Source organism: Coturnix japonica, chromosome 12 (genome assembly GCF_001577835.2).
Source record: "Coturnix japonica isolate 7356 chromosome 12, Coturnix japonica 2.1, whole genome shotgun sequence".
NCBI lineage: Eukaryota > Metazoa > Chordata > Aves > Galliformes > Phasianidae > Coturnix > Coturnix japonica.
In genome coordinates this window covers 3,806,385-3,821,933 of record NC_029527.1, presented here as the reverse complement: position 1 = coordinate 3,821,933, position 15,549 = coordinate 3,806,385, and the positions used below count along the sequence as shown (strand labels likewise).

General features: G+C 37.1%; 1 protein-coding gene across 1 annotated transcript in view; it reads left to right on the top strand.

The window, feature by feature from the left end:
- Positions 1–14,725, top strand: part of NUP210 (nucleoporin 210) — a 51,651-nt gene extending 36,926 nt beyond the window's left edge. Inside the window, exons 30-40 of the mRNA XM_015874797.2 lie at positions 63–237; positions 3,996–4,171; positions 5,532–5,749; positions 6,234–6,370; positions 7,006–7,129; positions 8,143–8,289; positions 9,869–10,119; positions 10,690–10,909; positions 11,428–11,523; positions 11,653–11,736; positions 12,777–14,725. Of these exons, the coding sequence (XP_015730283.1) occupies positions 63–237; positions 3,996–4,171; positions 5,532–5,749; positions 6,234–6,370; positions 7,006–7,129; positions 8,143–8,289; positions 9,869–10,119; positions 10,690–10,909; positions 11,428–11,523; positions 11,653–11,736; positions 12,777–12,877 (1,729 nt within the window). The 3' untranslated portion in view covers positions 12,878–14,725. The remainder of the gene's footprint in view (positions 1–62; positions 238–3,995; positions 4,172–5,531; positions 5,750–6,233; positions 6,371–7,005; positions 7,130–8,142; positions 8,290–9,868; positions 10,120–10,689; positions 10,910–11,427; positions 11,524–11,652; positions 11,737–12,776) is intronic.
- The last annotated feature ends 824 nt before the right edge of the window (positions 14,726–15,549 follow it).

The window sequence follows — 15,549 nt, the reverse complement described above, 5'->3', positions numbered from 1 at the left end:
CTTGTTGTTTTCTCTTTTGCGTCCTTGAAAGTTTGATTAATTTGTATTTTCTTCTCCTTAAGGGATCGAGTGGCTTCACTGAGTTACCGTGTCCTGGATGGTCCAGATAAAGTGCCTGTTGTAAAAATTGATGAGAGAGGTTTCCTGAACTCTGGGTCTTTAATAGGTTCATCAACAATTGAAGTAATTTCACAAGAATCATTTGGGATTAATCAGACCATTGTAGCTGCCGTTAAGGTACTATTTTTCTCTTGGCTAGAGTCAAACTGATTTAGTTTTCTATTACAATTTTTGTTACTGCAGCAGTCAGTAAACTGTATACTTTAGATTTCAATTCTGAAAAATATAAAGAAGAGAAACTAATAGTCAGCTGTAGGCTCTGAAAAGAGTTTACAAGCTAGATAAGTAAAGATTGAATCCCAACAAATTCTTAAATACAATATAGGTTACAAGTAGGCCTTTGCGTCCATATGCCTTTAAAGGTTTGTCTTTAAAAATACATAACATTTATCTTGGAAGGTTGGTCACTATAGAAGATTTTTTTAAAAGAAAAAATGCTACTGTCATAAGCGTGCATTTGGTATGACACAAAAAAGGTGGATATCTGGGTGATGGTTATGAATACGGCATGTCTTACAAAACATGGAATACCTAGATTTTCTGGACATCGGATGTAGCTGTACAGATCCAAAACATGGCTTTTTCTGCTGCTTCCCAGCAATTCAGATTTTACACACTGAGAGTCTCTGCATGAGAAGACATACCCCATCAGATGCCACAAGTTAGCTGATGTTCCCTGTGTTTGGTAAGCTGGCAAGGAGCGTGTCCAGATTGCCCTGAAATATGAGTGCCTTGGGGCAATACAGATGCATAGCAAAACTTCAACATTTTAGTTTCAGGCAAATTAAACGTCTTATCCAAAACTTCATCTCTTAAACTGAATGTTGTTAGGCTAAGTACGCTGCATCTTACTGATGGGACACTTAAGTCCTTTAGGGAACATATTGAAAGAATGAGTAGCCTGGGTCTGTTTATCCTGAGAAAATGAAGACTGAGGGAGGATCTAAAAAATGTTAATAAATATCTAAAGGGAGGTGGGGGACAAATGGAGGAGGCCAGAGTCTTCTCAGTGCTGCATAGCAATAGGACAAGGAGCAATGGCCTAAAACTTGAACATAGGAAGTTCCATTCTAAAATGCTGAAGAACTTCTTTATGGTAAGGATGATGGAGCACTGGAACAGGCTGCCTAGAGACGTTGGGGAGTCTCCTGTGGGGTTATTCAGTGCCTATCTGGATGCCTACTTGTGTGACTTGCTGTGAGGCACCTGCTGTAACAGGGGGGTTGAACTCCCTGATCTCTTGAAGTCCCTTCCAACCTCTGCAATTCTGTGATCCTTTATTTCTGTTTGAAAGTCCTTGTCACAGGAACTTTGTTCATCTGGCAGCATGAGCCTTGAGATACCCACTGCTCTACTTCCTCATATCCCTTTATACTCTGTCAGCATGTTTCTAGTATGTCCAAGCTAAAAGGGAAACACAATCAAAGTGCTGACTTTAAATTATTTGTGAGTTACTTATCATAATCACTGGGAAATGGCTTGATTGTGTTTTTTATTATTAATCTTCTTTTACCACAATGTTCAGATTTGACTGTAGAATAGCACATAGATTTTTCATCCTGGGAAGAGAATGAAAGAAGAAATGATGGCTTGGTTTCACTAATGCTACTCCTGCTGCTAGGTGGTAGGGAATAAATTCATACAGCTCTGTAACAGATGACCTTGTTTCCTCCCTTCACGGCTGGATCTAGCCAGTGAAAGACATCTAATGACTTGGGAGATGGCTCAAATGACATTTAGTCAGCATACGGAGGAGCTGAAGATAAATTCTCCCTTTGTGCATTCTTTCCATATGAAGTTATGTTATTGCAGATTTGCAGCCAGTGCAGTACGGTTTTAAGTCTTCAAAATCTTTCTAGTAAAAACCATCTCTGTTCAGCGTCCTCTATAACAGATTTGCTTTTCTGTACTTATTAGGACCATACTAGTTTTATGGAAATAGCATTTTTTACCACCAAAAAAAACCCTCTAAGTTCAGAAATTACTGTTGCCATCTACTTATATATGAAGGACTTGTGTGGTTTGAGAGGTTTTGCTGAAGGTCACATATAAAAACTTGTGACAGAGCAGCAGATGAGTGTGAATCTTGTTGTGTCATTGTAAGGCAGAGTTTTCTCCTTCATTCTGTCCTTTCTTACCATAAGTTCTTGTTTTGTCTGTTTACAACTGACTGCAATTAAGAACCAAGCTGCTGTAGCAGCATCACTTAATGCTTAGACATTCCACTTCACTCAAAAGCAAGCTTATATAAGTCATGGAGGACAGTGGAAGTAAAGAGTGATAGTATACAAAACCTTAGCATGGAAGCTTTACTGGTAGTGCTCAGTTGAATATATGTATTTATATTTAAATAGCAAGTACTTTAAAAACTTAGATGTTTTAACAGTAAATAGCTGTTTTCATCAATATTAAATTTAGAAGTTGTCCCTCATGGGCCAGTTTCTGAAATCTCAAAGTAAAGCCAGACTGAAAATCTGTCAGGGAAATAGCATTTTTGTTAGCTCATTGCTTCAGCTCTAGTTGGGCAGCTGACTGTGCACTGATATTTTAACTTAATATATTGGTTTGTGGAGTAGACAGTTGCATATACTGATATTTTAGCCCCTTTTTTTTTTTTTTTTTTTTTTTTCCAAATGCACCAAAGATGCTGTTTGCTTGAGGCCAAATTTGTTCTTTCCCTTTTAAGTTTTGACATGTACATTTTCAAATTGCAGAGTTGTACGTTTTAGCTTGAGCCTCTTAGTTTGGAATAAAGGGAATTTCCTACAAGATAAGCTTGAGGGCTTCATTTAAAGTAGCTATATATATATATAATTTTTTTTTTTTTTTTTTGGGGGGGGGAGGATTTTGGCTTTCTCTTTCCTTCCATTACTTATTTTCCAAAAGCTGTAACATAAAGAATAGGTAATTTTCTCTCTTTCATTGTGTATTTTTGTTAGTTAACTCAGCTAAGTTAATCAAGAATTTTAATATTATTATAAATTACTTATAATTAATTATAAATTATTATAAAACAATTATTAAATGAATAAAAGGTTGTAAAGTGTTTATCTGGAGATATACTTCCTTCAGAGGAGTGATAGTACAAAAATGCAGGGGGGGGTGCATGTGGGGATGTTCTGTCAGATTTCTCCAAAGAATTTAGAATACAAGTCCTTAACTTCTGTCTTGGTTGAGGAGAGGCAGCAAAATGCAGCCTGCTGACCAGCTAGGATTTGTCAAATGCTAGCCCTGACTGCTCTCATCTCTTATACTCCTATCAGCCTGTGTTGGATAGCAGTGTTGGACCACAGCAGTCCTGGTTGAGGGGCAGCGGTGCGTAGTCTCTGATGTTATTTAACCGGGATTACCAGGAAGCAGCTTTACAGTTATAGCTCCTGTGTTCTCTGAGCAAACCTTCTTCTTGGCAGAGCCAAGGCTATTAGAATCTGCCCACATCATCTCAGTTGTCTCACCTGGCACAAGGGATTTGGGCAAGCAGCCATCGTTTCATCCCCTTACTCTCACAAACACCGCAGGTTACTCCTGTTCTAGTAACCAAGGAATGAATTATTGGAGAACTACTTGGAGAGAAGTCTTGTGAAATCTTGTACTCATGCATGCCCAGGAAGGCTTAACAGTTTTTTCTTATATGATAACAATGTGTTTTCTGAGGTCTGCATCAGTATTCCCTTCTTCAGTTCCCAATGTGAAATATGTGTATGAGTGATAAAAGCTACTTGTCTCAGTACTGTCATATGGTTAAACATACAGGTAGTGATTTTTTGTAGGAGGCTTGCATAGCAAGGATGTTTTTAGATAACTGTTTTTTATAAAGCATTTAAAAAAAAAAAAAAAAAAAAAAGTAATTTTTTTTAACTTGTGATGTTTTACAGGTCTACCCCATCTCATACCTAAGAATCTCCATGAGTCCTATTCTGCGTACACAAAACAAAGAGGCATTAGTGGCTCTACCCCTGGGTGTGACACTGATGTTCACAGTCCATTTTCATGATAATTCTGGAGATACTTTCCATTCACATAACTCTGTGCTCAACTTTGCAACGAACAGGTAGGTGGTATCTGCTGCAGGATGTAATTACAGAGAACACACAATGCTGAATGCATGTAGGCCAATGCATGTAGGCAAGGAACAAAAATTGCTATAAAGATACCAGTTGAAGATATAGCTTGGATTGGGATTAGGTAAGAAACAGTTTCATCTCTGAGGACTTCAGAGGCAGTGTGGAAAAAGGAGTTCCAGTTCATATAATCGATATTCTCTAGCAAATGGAAAGTTGCTCAGATAAACATGATCCCTAGTGGGGCCTGCTGGGATACATTTCTGCTCTAAGTGACTCAATCATCTGATTGCATACATTAGCAGCCTATATAAACAATTGATCTTATTAACATTTGCTTCATCTTGCCTCTCCTTTTCTTCTAGAGCCTTGCTACACTGACTCATATCTTATATAAGATTTTCTGGGCTGTCTCTTCAGATAAGCTTGTACAGTCTTTGTATGGCAAAGCCAAGCCTCACACAAACTTCTGCTTTTTGCCTCAAAAACTAATAAATATCCGAAAACAACCCTCTTCAGTCATTAGTAAACTATCATTAATTCCATTACTATAACATAGTGTGTTTTGTGCACATCCTGGTTGCAACTCAGATCTTGATTCAAAACAATGGGGTTGTGGTCAGGGAGGGGAAAGAAGTTGAATTCAAGATTTTCTGTCCTTCTACCTAAATGATTTGCAGTTTCTGAAGCTTACAGAGGTCCATGAGATAACAATACTATAGCTTCCAAGCTGGACATGCCAGAGCTGCATTGGCACAGGGCTGGTAATTAGCCCCAAACATGGAAGCATCGCTCGTTAACCTCAGGTGCAGCACTCCGGTGACCCAGCTCTATTTCTCTCAAGACTTTGACTGCTGTCTCTGTGGTGCTGCCAGTCTTCGTGCTGTGTATGCTTACGCGCTTTGTTAGTGCATTTGGGAGTGCTGAATGTTAGGAAATATCAGAACTTGTAATCAATTTCAATTTAACTTGGTAAAGACATGGTTGGAAAGCTGCATCTTGCTGGCATATTTCCTTATTAGCTCCCTGAGAAAAAAGAAAAGAAACAGCCTAATTTTTAAAACTCTGCTTTTCTTACAATTCAGGGAGAGTTTCCATACAGCGTTATAACCTCAGTATTTCTTCAGCATAACAATATAGGAACTGAAATTTACCTCAGCAACACCTAAATCACATTCATTTTCCTTATTTTGTCACTGTTTGATAGAAGGTAACAATCAGAGAAAACCAGATATCCAGCATCTGAAAACAGTGTTTGTGCATGCTATCTATTGTAGAAATGAAGACATTAGCAAACTTGTCTTAAAAGAGGCACACTTCTTTTTTGTGTGTGTGTTTGTGTGTGTGTAGAGATGACTTTGTACAGATTGGGAAAGGAGCCACAAACAACACATTTGTGATCCGGACTGTAAACGTAGGCTTGACCTTGCTTAAAGTCTGGGATGCAGAACACAGTGGAATTGCAGACTACATCCCCCTTCCTGTGCAACATGCCATTTTTCCTGAACTCACTGATGTGGTTGTAGGTGATGTCCTCTGCTTGAGTACTTTGCTCATAAACCAAGAAGGTAAGTGGCGTGTCAGTCATTCTGTTTGTGCAGCTATATAACTGACATCAGTCTGACTCTTTCTCAGGAAAACTAGATGCATAATTTATGATGTTTTCTCAGAATCAAATGTCACTGTTCTTGTTAATGATAAAAATAGCTTTGATCAGCTCTTCTAATTTTAATTGTACCATGCAATATGTTGCTCATATGGAATTCGTGAGCATCAGACTTCAGAGTTTTCCATTCTCTTGGCTTGAAAGGCTGTTTGATTTTTTAATGGGAGTCGTGCAAAGAAATTACTGTGATGGTATCACTTCACTTTCTGTTTTTATTCTTAGTATTAACAGGCTTTTGTCTGGGTAACTGCAAGTCAGCCTGTGTGCATGGGTGGCAATCAATGCTGCCTATACAATGGCTGTACGCATAAAGACACCATGCAAATTTATGTCACTGGGGCATTTCTCTCTTTGTTATGCAGTGTACAAATGGTGTGTCTTTACAGGCCTGCCAGGCATATGGAGCTCTTCTTCAAATAGCGTTCTTCAAATTGACTCCAAGACTGGTGTAGCTGTTGCAAGGGATTCTGGTGTTGCCACTGTCTATTATGAGATTCCTGGATTACTTAAAACATATAGAGAGGTAGGTAAGGTATAAATCCTACCAGAACTGTTGGTAGTAAAATTCAGTAAAAATACGTCCAGTGGGATTTTAATTATATTTAGCAATAAGTACACTACATATATCTATACAGTTTATTAGTTACATAGTTTATCTAGGTAAATGAAAAATAAATATAGAAATCTAAATGATTTTGAAGGAGAAAACCTTAGAAATGCTTAAGTGTGCTTTCTAACCACAAGGCAGGAACATTTGATATGTCAAAAGTTACCTTGTTCTTCCTTTTTTAATCACCTGTGTTAGTATAATCTGACATTGATGGTTCATGGTTTGTGCTCATACTGTTCCTATACTGTACGTTTGATTGCTTGGCTATGGTGTTTCCAGATGCTAAACAAGTTTTTAAGTAAGCTTGGGCAGAAATGTCGTCAGGAAGTTTTAAGTACTGTACTATGTTACAAATTACCATTGATCGGAACTATTTAAGTGTTTGGGTTTTTTTTTCTACATTGCAGTTGTACTTTTGATGCAATTCACTGCATCATCCTAACATAAGCAATCAATCCAATCACATTTTGCCTCAGTTTTTTCTGCTGATAATTCATTTTGTTTATTAATACACTTTTTGTTACAAATGTACTTCATCTTTTATTCAGGTATCGATTAACACACCTCAGAGGACTACAGCAATGCACATAAGTGGAGTGAAAACCAGCGTACAAGGAGTTGCAGCCTCGAAAGTAATAGTTTTGATTGGGGAAAGAAATAAAAATTTGCAAGGTATGTTTGAGGAAAACTATATATATATGTATATATACACACATATATATATGTATGTGTATATATATATGTATGTATGTATACACACTGACTATTTATTGCAAAATATGTTTGTATATTCATGATAGATGTGTTTTTGAAGGGTTTGTGAAGCTGGTGTAGAAATTTCTCCATTAATCTGTAGTGCATATCCACACTCCCAGGAGCTTTGGGAAGCACAGGGCCATGTTCTGAGCCTGTTACAATCTCACAACTAACACAATAAGTAGATAATGGAAGGGTTGGTTTTGATCATATTAAAAAAATAGTTAAGAGCCAATCAGCTGAATACTAGCTTCTACATTTAATTGCATTTGCCTTCTCAGGAAGTTAAGCATGCTCAGTAAGGTTGACAACTGCTTTAATGTTTTTATTTTTTTTTAATGAATACTTTCATCAATTAAAACCCTGTAGTAAAGAAATAAGAGAATGTATCATGTTCTCACGTGCTTAATGAATAAGATGTATTTTGCTTGATCATAGTTTCCTTCTGTCATTCCCTCAACACTTAACACTCACTGAGCAGTATTTTATTGTATCTTACCTAAATTATTATCCCACTTACAAACATCTTGCCAGAAACTGAAATATAAATCAAGACTGAATGATCACATAAGTTATCCAGCAGGCACGTCTGAGCTGAAAGTTAACTCTACTTCATTCTTTCCTGTAACCAAATTACTCCTATCACATGTGTATGAATACATATGTTTTATATGTATGTATGTATGTTTTATATATATATGTTATACACACACACACACACACACATATATATAAATGTGAACTTTTCATTTACTCTATTTAGATTAGGTGAAATATGTTTTAAGGTTATCATAATTTTGTGAAACTAGCTGGAAAAAAAGACAGCAGTTCTTTTGTGGGAGGCAGGAGAATAACTTGCTATTTCAAACTATGCTTTTGCTTTTATGGGGGAGCCCTGCAGTTACTTTTATTTTTTTCCTTTCCCTTAGGGGAATGTTTGCCTGCTCAGATTGAAGCCATTGCTGAATTACAACCACAATCCATTATCAGTTGTCATCTAAAATTTGACAGTGATGCATTTGACTTTCCAGCACGTGATATATTTACAGCAGAACCTGGATTTGATGCAGTTTCAGGTAAGATAAAAGAAGATGCCATGTGCTGTAGGCAGACACTTTGAATTCTGCTGCAGTGTATTCCAAATGCCCTAACAGATTTTCTGCTGAAGCCTCTGAGCTTTGTTGTCTTGCATCTCAGCTTCAGTGAGTCCCTAATGTATGCTCATCTTGTTTAGTTCAAGGGTTTTCTGCATTTGATAATGACAATGATATGTTCTCTAGAAATCAATGGCAGCCCATTCCTTGTGTTTGTTCCTGACTTACTGCTGTAAGTCTGAAAATCTCTGCTTTATACAATGCTGAAGAAGTACTCAGTGGAGAGGGGCAACAATATAGATAGCTGTGATACTGTACTTCAGCTGAGTAGTTCAAGAATAAAAATAAGTACCTTGTATGTGGCTTAACTCAGACAAGAATGTCAGGCCCCATTTTTATTAAGTGATACAAAGTTTAGTTTAAGTATCCTTGCTTGGTCTCTTAAACTAAGCAAAATGCTTCCTTCTTCAGCTGCTTCAAACCACCACTCCAGTGACAAACATTCCAAAAATGAAAACCTTTGCAGTAGTAAAGAGCTTGTTGCTAAATGCTTGTAGGTGTGTACTTAGTAGACATCATCAATACCTTTGCTATATACTTAAGTGCAGTAGAAGACTGGGATAAGAAAAGAAATTATGAATTTTATCATCTGGATATTGAGGACCATTAAAATTAATTGAATTTTCCTGTTCAGAGTCAAAAACCTTTTGTACTGGATGTTGACCTTTTAGAAGTGCTGCCACTGTCGTTATTGAAGTATAACTAACCTTAATAATTAAAATGAGGAAAAAAACAGTTTGAAAGTGAAAAATCTGCTGAAAATGATACATTTTGGATTCAATTCTTTGGATTCTGCAGTTTAAACATGTCTAGAACTTACCGAGCTTTGATGCTTCTTTGCCACCTAAGTGCTGTAAGTTTGGTGGTTTTTTTTTTTTAATGGAAGCTGGAATTCTTACATAATTGCAAAGCATCATGAACTGAGACTTGAAAAGGGAGAAAATTACCAGATACTGTGAAAACAGAATTAATATTGTGAAAGTTGTCTACAATGTTTGATTCATAACTACAGGATGATTTTTAGAAGAGCCACAGTACCATGAATTGTATGGAAATGACAAATTGTCCACTGAGTTAGTCCTTACACCCATCATTTAAAACACTGCTGCAAATTGCATAACAGCGGCTGCCTCTGGTACTTTGTTAGGGGAAGAAAATAAGGATAAAACTGTTAAGTAACAAGCAGAGCTTGGTTAGTTATGCTTTGAATCTTCCTTGCTGCAGGAGGGTTTTTTTGCTGCACTTATTGCAGTGTTTAGTTTGGGGCAAAAATTATGCTGCCTTAGTGCCAGGACTATGATGCTTGGGTGAGTGATATACTGTGTCCAGTTCACCCACCTACTCCTGATTCCATTTGAATCTGTCAGTTCTTCTCCAGAGATGTCACAAAGATCCCATTCTGCATGAAGGGAGGGGGGAAAACAAACAAACAAACAAACAAACAGCAACCCCAAATCACCTAAAAGAGCAATTACCAGTCCAACTTCTTTTGTATTTGTAGGACATTACACGTGTTCCATCACAATGCACAGGCTTACTGACAAGCAACTGAAGCATCTCAGTATGAGTAAAACAGCGCTCAGAGTTACAGCTTCAATCCAAGGCAGTCAGTTCTCCGGAGAACAGATTGGCACTGAGGTGCCATTCAATCCTGGCTTTTATGCTGACCAAACAGAAATGCTTTTAAGTAATCATTACACAAGCGCTGATGTGAAAATATTTGGTGCCACTGAAATTCTTGATACCCTGGAGGTGAGTGTATTACTGGAAAATATTAATCACTGTTAGAAAGGATTTTGAACTGTAACGTGCAACTTTCTAACCAAATAGACTCTGCCACATTTACCATCTCAAGATTGTTTTTTATTTGGAAATGTTCATCTTTAATACATTCTTCCCAGTTTTTACTTCTGCTTCAAGGTGGAAGTGTGTTAGGCTCACCTTTATGCTAGCTGGGATGTGTTAACTAGCACAGACCGGGGAGTAGGAAATCTGCTTGGTCTCCATGGCAGGGGTAGTTATTTGCCCACCGTTCACGAACCCAATAGAAGATGCTTTCATGTGTTTGGCTGAGACCCACAGAAGCAGCAGTTAGTAGGGCAACCTTAAAAAACAGGAGTGAAGTGATTCAAGTATGAGTGTAATATTACAATCAAGTGTAGCTCCTGCTGAGAGGTGAGTTGCCCTCGGTTTTGTGGAACAACATTTTTCTAAAGTATGGCCTAGGATTTGGATGTGTGCTGTGTTTTCTCATGTGATTTTATTTTATTTTATTTTATTTATTTATTTATTTATTTATTTATTTATTTTTTTCCTTGGCAGGTAAAATGTGGATCACCAACGGTGAAGGCATTTGAGAAGGAGAAATCCTATGGGCTGCCTAGTTACATAGTCTACACCATTAGTCTATCTGATCCAAGAGTTTCAAGCCAGGGATCCTTATCAACTACTCTAACTGTCTCTAGTCCTATGACTGACCAGACTATCACTATTCCAGTGACAGTAATTTATTTGACTGACAGAACCGGTGCACCAGTGAGACGTAAGTTTATCTCTAGACTTGTGCCAGAATAAAAGTATAAATTACATTAGTGTTTGAGATGATACAGTCTGGTGTGTTAAAATCTGAACTGACAGCTCACAGTATCATTGACATTCAAACAGCTCACTGTGCTATTGCTCATTAAAACCAAAGCAGAATATATTTTCCTTTTGGGCCAGCCCAAAATACTTGAAGTTGGCATAAATGTCCCAGTGCTAGAGTATCCAACAGTATTTATTTGCTTTGCTGCTGTTTACTCTTAGAACAAAAATGATTAGCAAATTGGGCCTGAGGAGAATAAAGAATGCTGCATGTCGGTGTCTTAATTTGTCAGTGGTAAATTTTGAAGAGTGCGTTATAGTCATTAGTATTGAAATCACACTAAGTTGATTAAATTTATTTAGGATAACTACTCAAACTGAAGGAGCCAAAAGACTGAAGAAATAACTACTAAAGCAAATTGCAGAGACAAGGTGTGCTCATTACTTAATATTGTCCTTTCTTAATTGGTTCTACAGATGGAGCAAGTCTATTCCACCACTTTCTAGATTCCTATCAAGTAATGTTCTTCACGCTTTTTGCACTACTAGCAGGGACAGCTGTTATGATCATAGGTAAGAGAATAAAACGTCACTGTAACTTTTTTTTTTTTATATATATATAACTTCATGCAGTGCTTTAGTAGTGAGATACAAATGAAAAATGTCAGTACTAAGTCATGTTTTTTTAACAATGTCTTGCAGCCTATCATGCAGTTTTCACACAAAAAGAACAGCACGCTCATCCGGCGTTTACCCCAAGGACGCCTCCTCAACACAGCCATAACAGTAAGCAGATGTTACCCAGTTACAAATGAAGTAATTGATTAATCTATGTACTGCATTTGAATTGAATGAGGGATGCGTCTCTAATTGTCTCTATTCTGAGTTAAATGACAACAGGCTTTGTGCCAGTTCCTGGAAAATTTCTTGTTGATCTCTCCTCCATGTTCCCCCAACTGTCCTCTTCTCCATCATTAATTCTTTTGAAACTCCTGTCAGATGTGGCAGCATTGGAAATGAGTGTGCTGGAAGTCTGAGAATTTATGAAAATCACCAGGAGGGCAGAGGGGAGATCCACAAGGATCCAAGGGGAAGTAAAGCAGTCTCGGTTACTGATACAATGTGCTTGGCAGCAGCTGGCTGGTTGGTCAGTTTGTGTGACATCAGCTGAGCTGCAGCATGGCTGCTTTTCTTGTTCTATCAACAAGCTGTGAGGTTCTGGGAACTGGGGCTCCTTTAAGAAGCAGGGAAGGGCAAATATTAGGGGGATGAAGAGCACAGATCTATGGAAGGCTTAATTATGTTGCTCGGGAAATAATTTGTTACTTTATTGCTTTTTGTCTTGCACTTGGATTTACCTTTATTGCTCGATATTGTAATTAATTCCTGTTTTACTTATTGCAATATTGTAGAATCAAACTCTTTCAGACGTATATAAATAATGTCTGTTTATTGCAGAACTCCATGATGAACAGTAGCAAATAATGTACACGTTATTACAAACATAGCTAAAGGTGTTAGAGACTTACAGTCCTATTTGTAAAAATGTCTGACACTTCAGATTAAATATGGGAAGTTCAACCTGAAAGCTATTTGCTGAAGTGAAATGTGTTGTGTCCACCTCAGAAAGCTTCACTAATTCTTTAATCAAAGTTCTTAATGAAAAGCCTACAAGGTTTTGATACGTATGGGATCTCTTTTCAACAGCCAGTAAGTTAAAGGGCTTCTTCAACTCAGAATAGATGGTTAGACGGCAGTTATTTTTTTCCTACTTCCTCCACCAATCCTAAGTATGATGTTTTTTCTTGTTTTCCCCTTTGTTTTAGGTTTCTCTGTATCACCTGTGCTTTCCTTCAGCCCTCAGTCCTCAAGCAGGAAAACAACTCCATCGTCCACGCTCTGGAGCACTGATTATGGTTCCCGTTAGAGATAACAGCACTCTTCAGCATGAGCTTGGACTGAGATGGAGTGGGGAAAATAGTGCCTTGAAGGATAAATTTCAGAGCTTTTGCTGTTTTAATGCAACTTATATAATCTCCTGAAAATAACCAGCTTCTTTTTTCTAATATTTAGAGCTCTTTGCATTTTTTTTATGTACTTCAGTTCTCTACAATTTATTTTACCTGCTGCTTTATGCAAAGTTGATGAGGATGAATAGGCAAAAAGCAGAGTTCATGCTAAGCTTGCTTTCTTGCACTTCATGCAGTTAGAGATTGTCTAAGTGACAGCGACCCAAGTTTATTTACTCTTGCAAAAAGACTTTCTTTTCACTAGAATTTTGAAAAAGGGAAATAGAAAAACAGGTTAAATATGAGCCAAAAATGTGAAGGATTGTGTGTTTCAAAATACTTAATTTTGAGTTGGACTCAGGAACGTACTGCACTGATGAGTATTCTTATGTTTAGCCTTACAATGTGATTCATCATCTTAATTTGCTGTTTAAACATCAGGAATGCTGGAACAACTGTGAATAGATTTTGATGTGTTTTGGGTTTTTTGTTTTGTTTTGGTGGATTTTTTTTTTTTTTTGCTTTTTTAACCAAAAAAAACCCCAAAACCAAAAAAAGAAACTTAATGTCTTACAAGTGTGGCTTCCGCTGGGTACAGCTGCAATTTCCTGTCTTGTTACTGTGTAAGCACTTTTGTGGATTGAGAATGTGAAAGCATGTGCCTTCTAAGAGGATTTTCTTCTCATAGTAAATGGTTTTAATTGAAGGCAATTATTTTACCTGATGCTGATTAAAAAATATGTTTTGTATTGGTTATTTTACACCTAGAAGTACCTCAATAAAAACTGAGCCACCTCTTGTTACCACTAGTTACCTGATGCACTGGAAAGTAAGTGGCTTATTTCATACTTAGAATGGGTGACCTTTTCAGTTGGTTCAATCTGCTTAGCTCTTTGTTTGTGTGCATAATAATACAGTCACATCCAGAATTAAACTATACAGAAAAATGTGACTGATATGGCCAGACTGAGGAATATTTGTACTTGAATGTCCTATTATCAAGAGCACATTTGTAAGCCTTTTAAATACAGTGCAACGTTTTGCTGCATAAGAATTATTATTATTTTTTTAATTGGTTTATTATAGCTTTTTTTCCCTGTCTGCAAGGACGCACAGAGTTAAAATGCACAATTCAGAGAACATCAGAAAGTATTCTGCTCTATCAGGCAGCTGATCACTGTATGTTCATATATATTTTTGCCTTCTAAACAAGATGGCAGTGAGGTGTGGTGACTTGAACTTCTTTCCAAATTGATTTTGAAACTGATTGGATGGGGCTTGTTATGTTTCTTGGTCCTTAGATACTTCCCTGAGGACAGAAAATAGTAACTCAGGTGGACGTCTTCATTTGCAAAATTATAATCATAATCACAGTAACTTTAATATGCAAACAGTATTTCATAGCTGACAGATGAGGGATTGTTTACATGTAAGTAGTATCACTGTTTTAATTTTGAATAATATTCTGGGTGTATAGACTCCCCTAAGGACCATAATGACAGTGATCTCCTGCAAAGTGTGAAGAATTATGCAGAAAAAAGATTTGAAGGAATGTATGGCAAACAGTGTATGGTATACATTTTTGGTTTCATATAATGTTACAGAAGAAGTGACACTGTTACATATTATTCTGAGTCTTGTATAATTTATTTTCTAGTTTTGGAAAAAGTGTGCCTTACATGCTACTACTAAAAATGGACAATTTGGTTGTAAATAATCATTTGTATCTGTATTATTTAATAAAGGTTTGTAAGAATCCTTCAGTATACTGCTGTCAAACTTTCCTTTTTGTGGCTAGTCAGAATTTAGCATGTAATCCTATTAGCTGTACTTCCTCTCCTATGTTTCATGCCCAGCCTTTGTGAGTATACCTCTCCTTCCACACCATCAGTGCAACAATAAGCCATTTTTTTCATGTGAAAGTTTTCACATTGGTTTTGTTTTACAACATATTTTTCTCTGTTCCTGGTATGAGATGACGTCTAGCTTTGAATCCAAGAGTATATCTTAATGGCTAAAAGGGGAGATGATTGAATAGATCATAGAAGATAACATCGAAACAACTTTTGCATTAATGTGGATCACTGGAAGAAGTGCTGCTCTTACACTGTTACTGTTGTGTTATTATGGTAACTGCACTGATTAACAGAGTAGTCTTGTTAATGTGTTATTGTGCATGTTGTATGGTCTGTAGAGGTAAAATGCTTATACAGTGTAGCTGGAGAATGAATGAGATAAAGCTTTTGAATATATGCCCTTAATGAAAAAGGAAGGTGAGTAGAAGCTAGTTGTCTCATCTTAAATCTTCTAAAAAATCATGGTTTGAATTTTTTAATCTACTATTTCTTGTTGGGAGCTTTTTAGTTTAGTTAAGTGGTGTCATTTCCTACTGAAGTCAGTGCTGGTGGCTGAGGAAGCAGTTCTCATCCCTCTCAGAAAGGAAAGAGCTATGAACATCTTAATGCTATTGTGATGAACTTCTCAGAGATGCTCCCAAGAAAGCCTTTATTCCCCCTCTTCCTTTCACTTCCCACTCAGCCTACCAGTTCAGTACTGAATATCCTGAAGCACGTTGCTTCAAGGGGTGAGG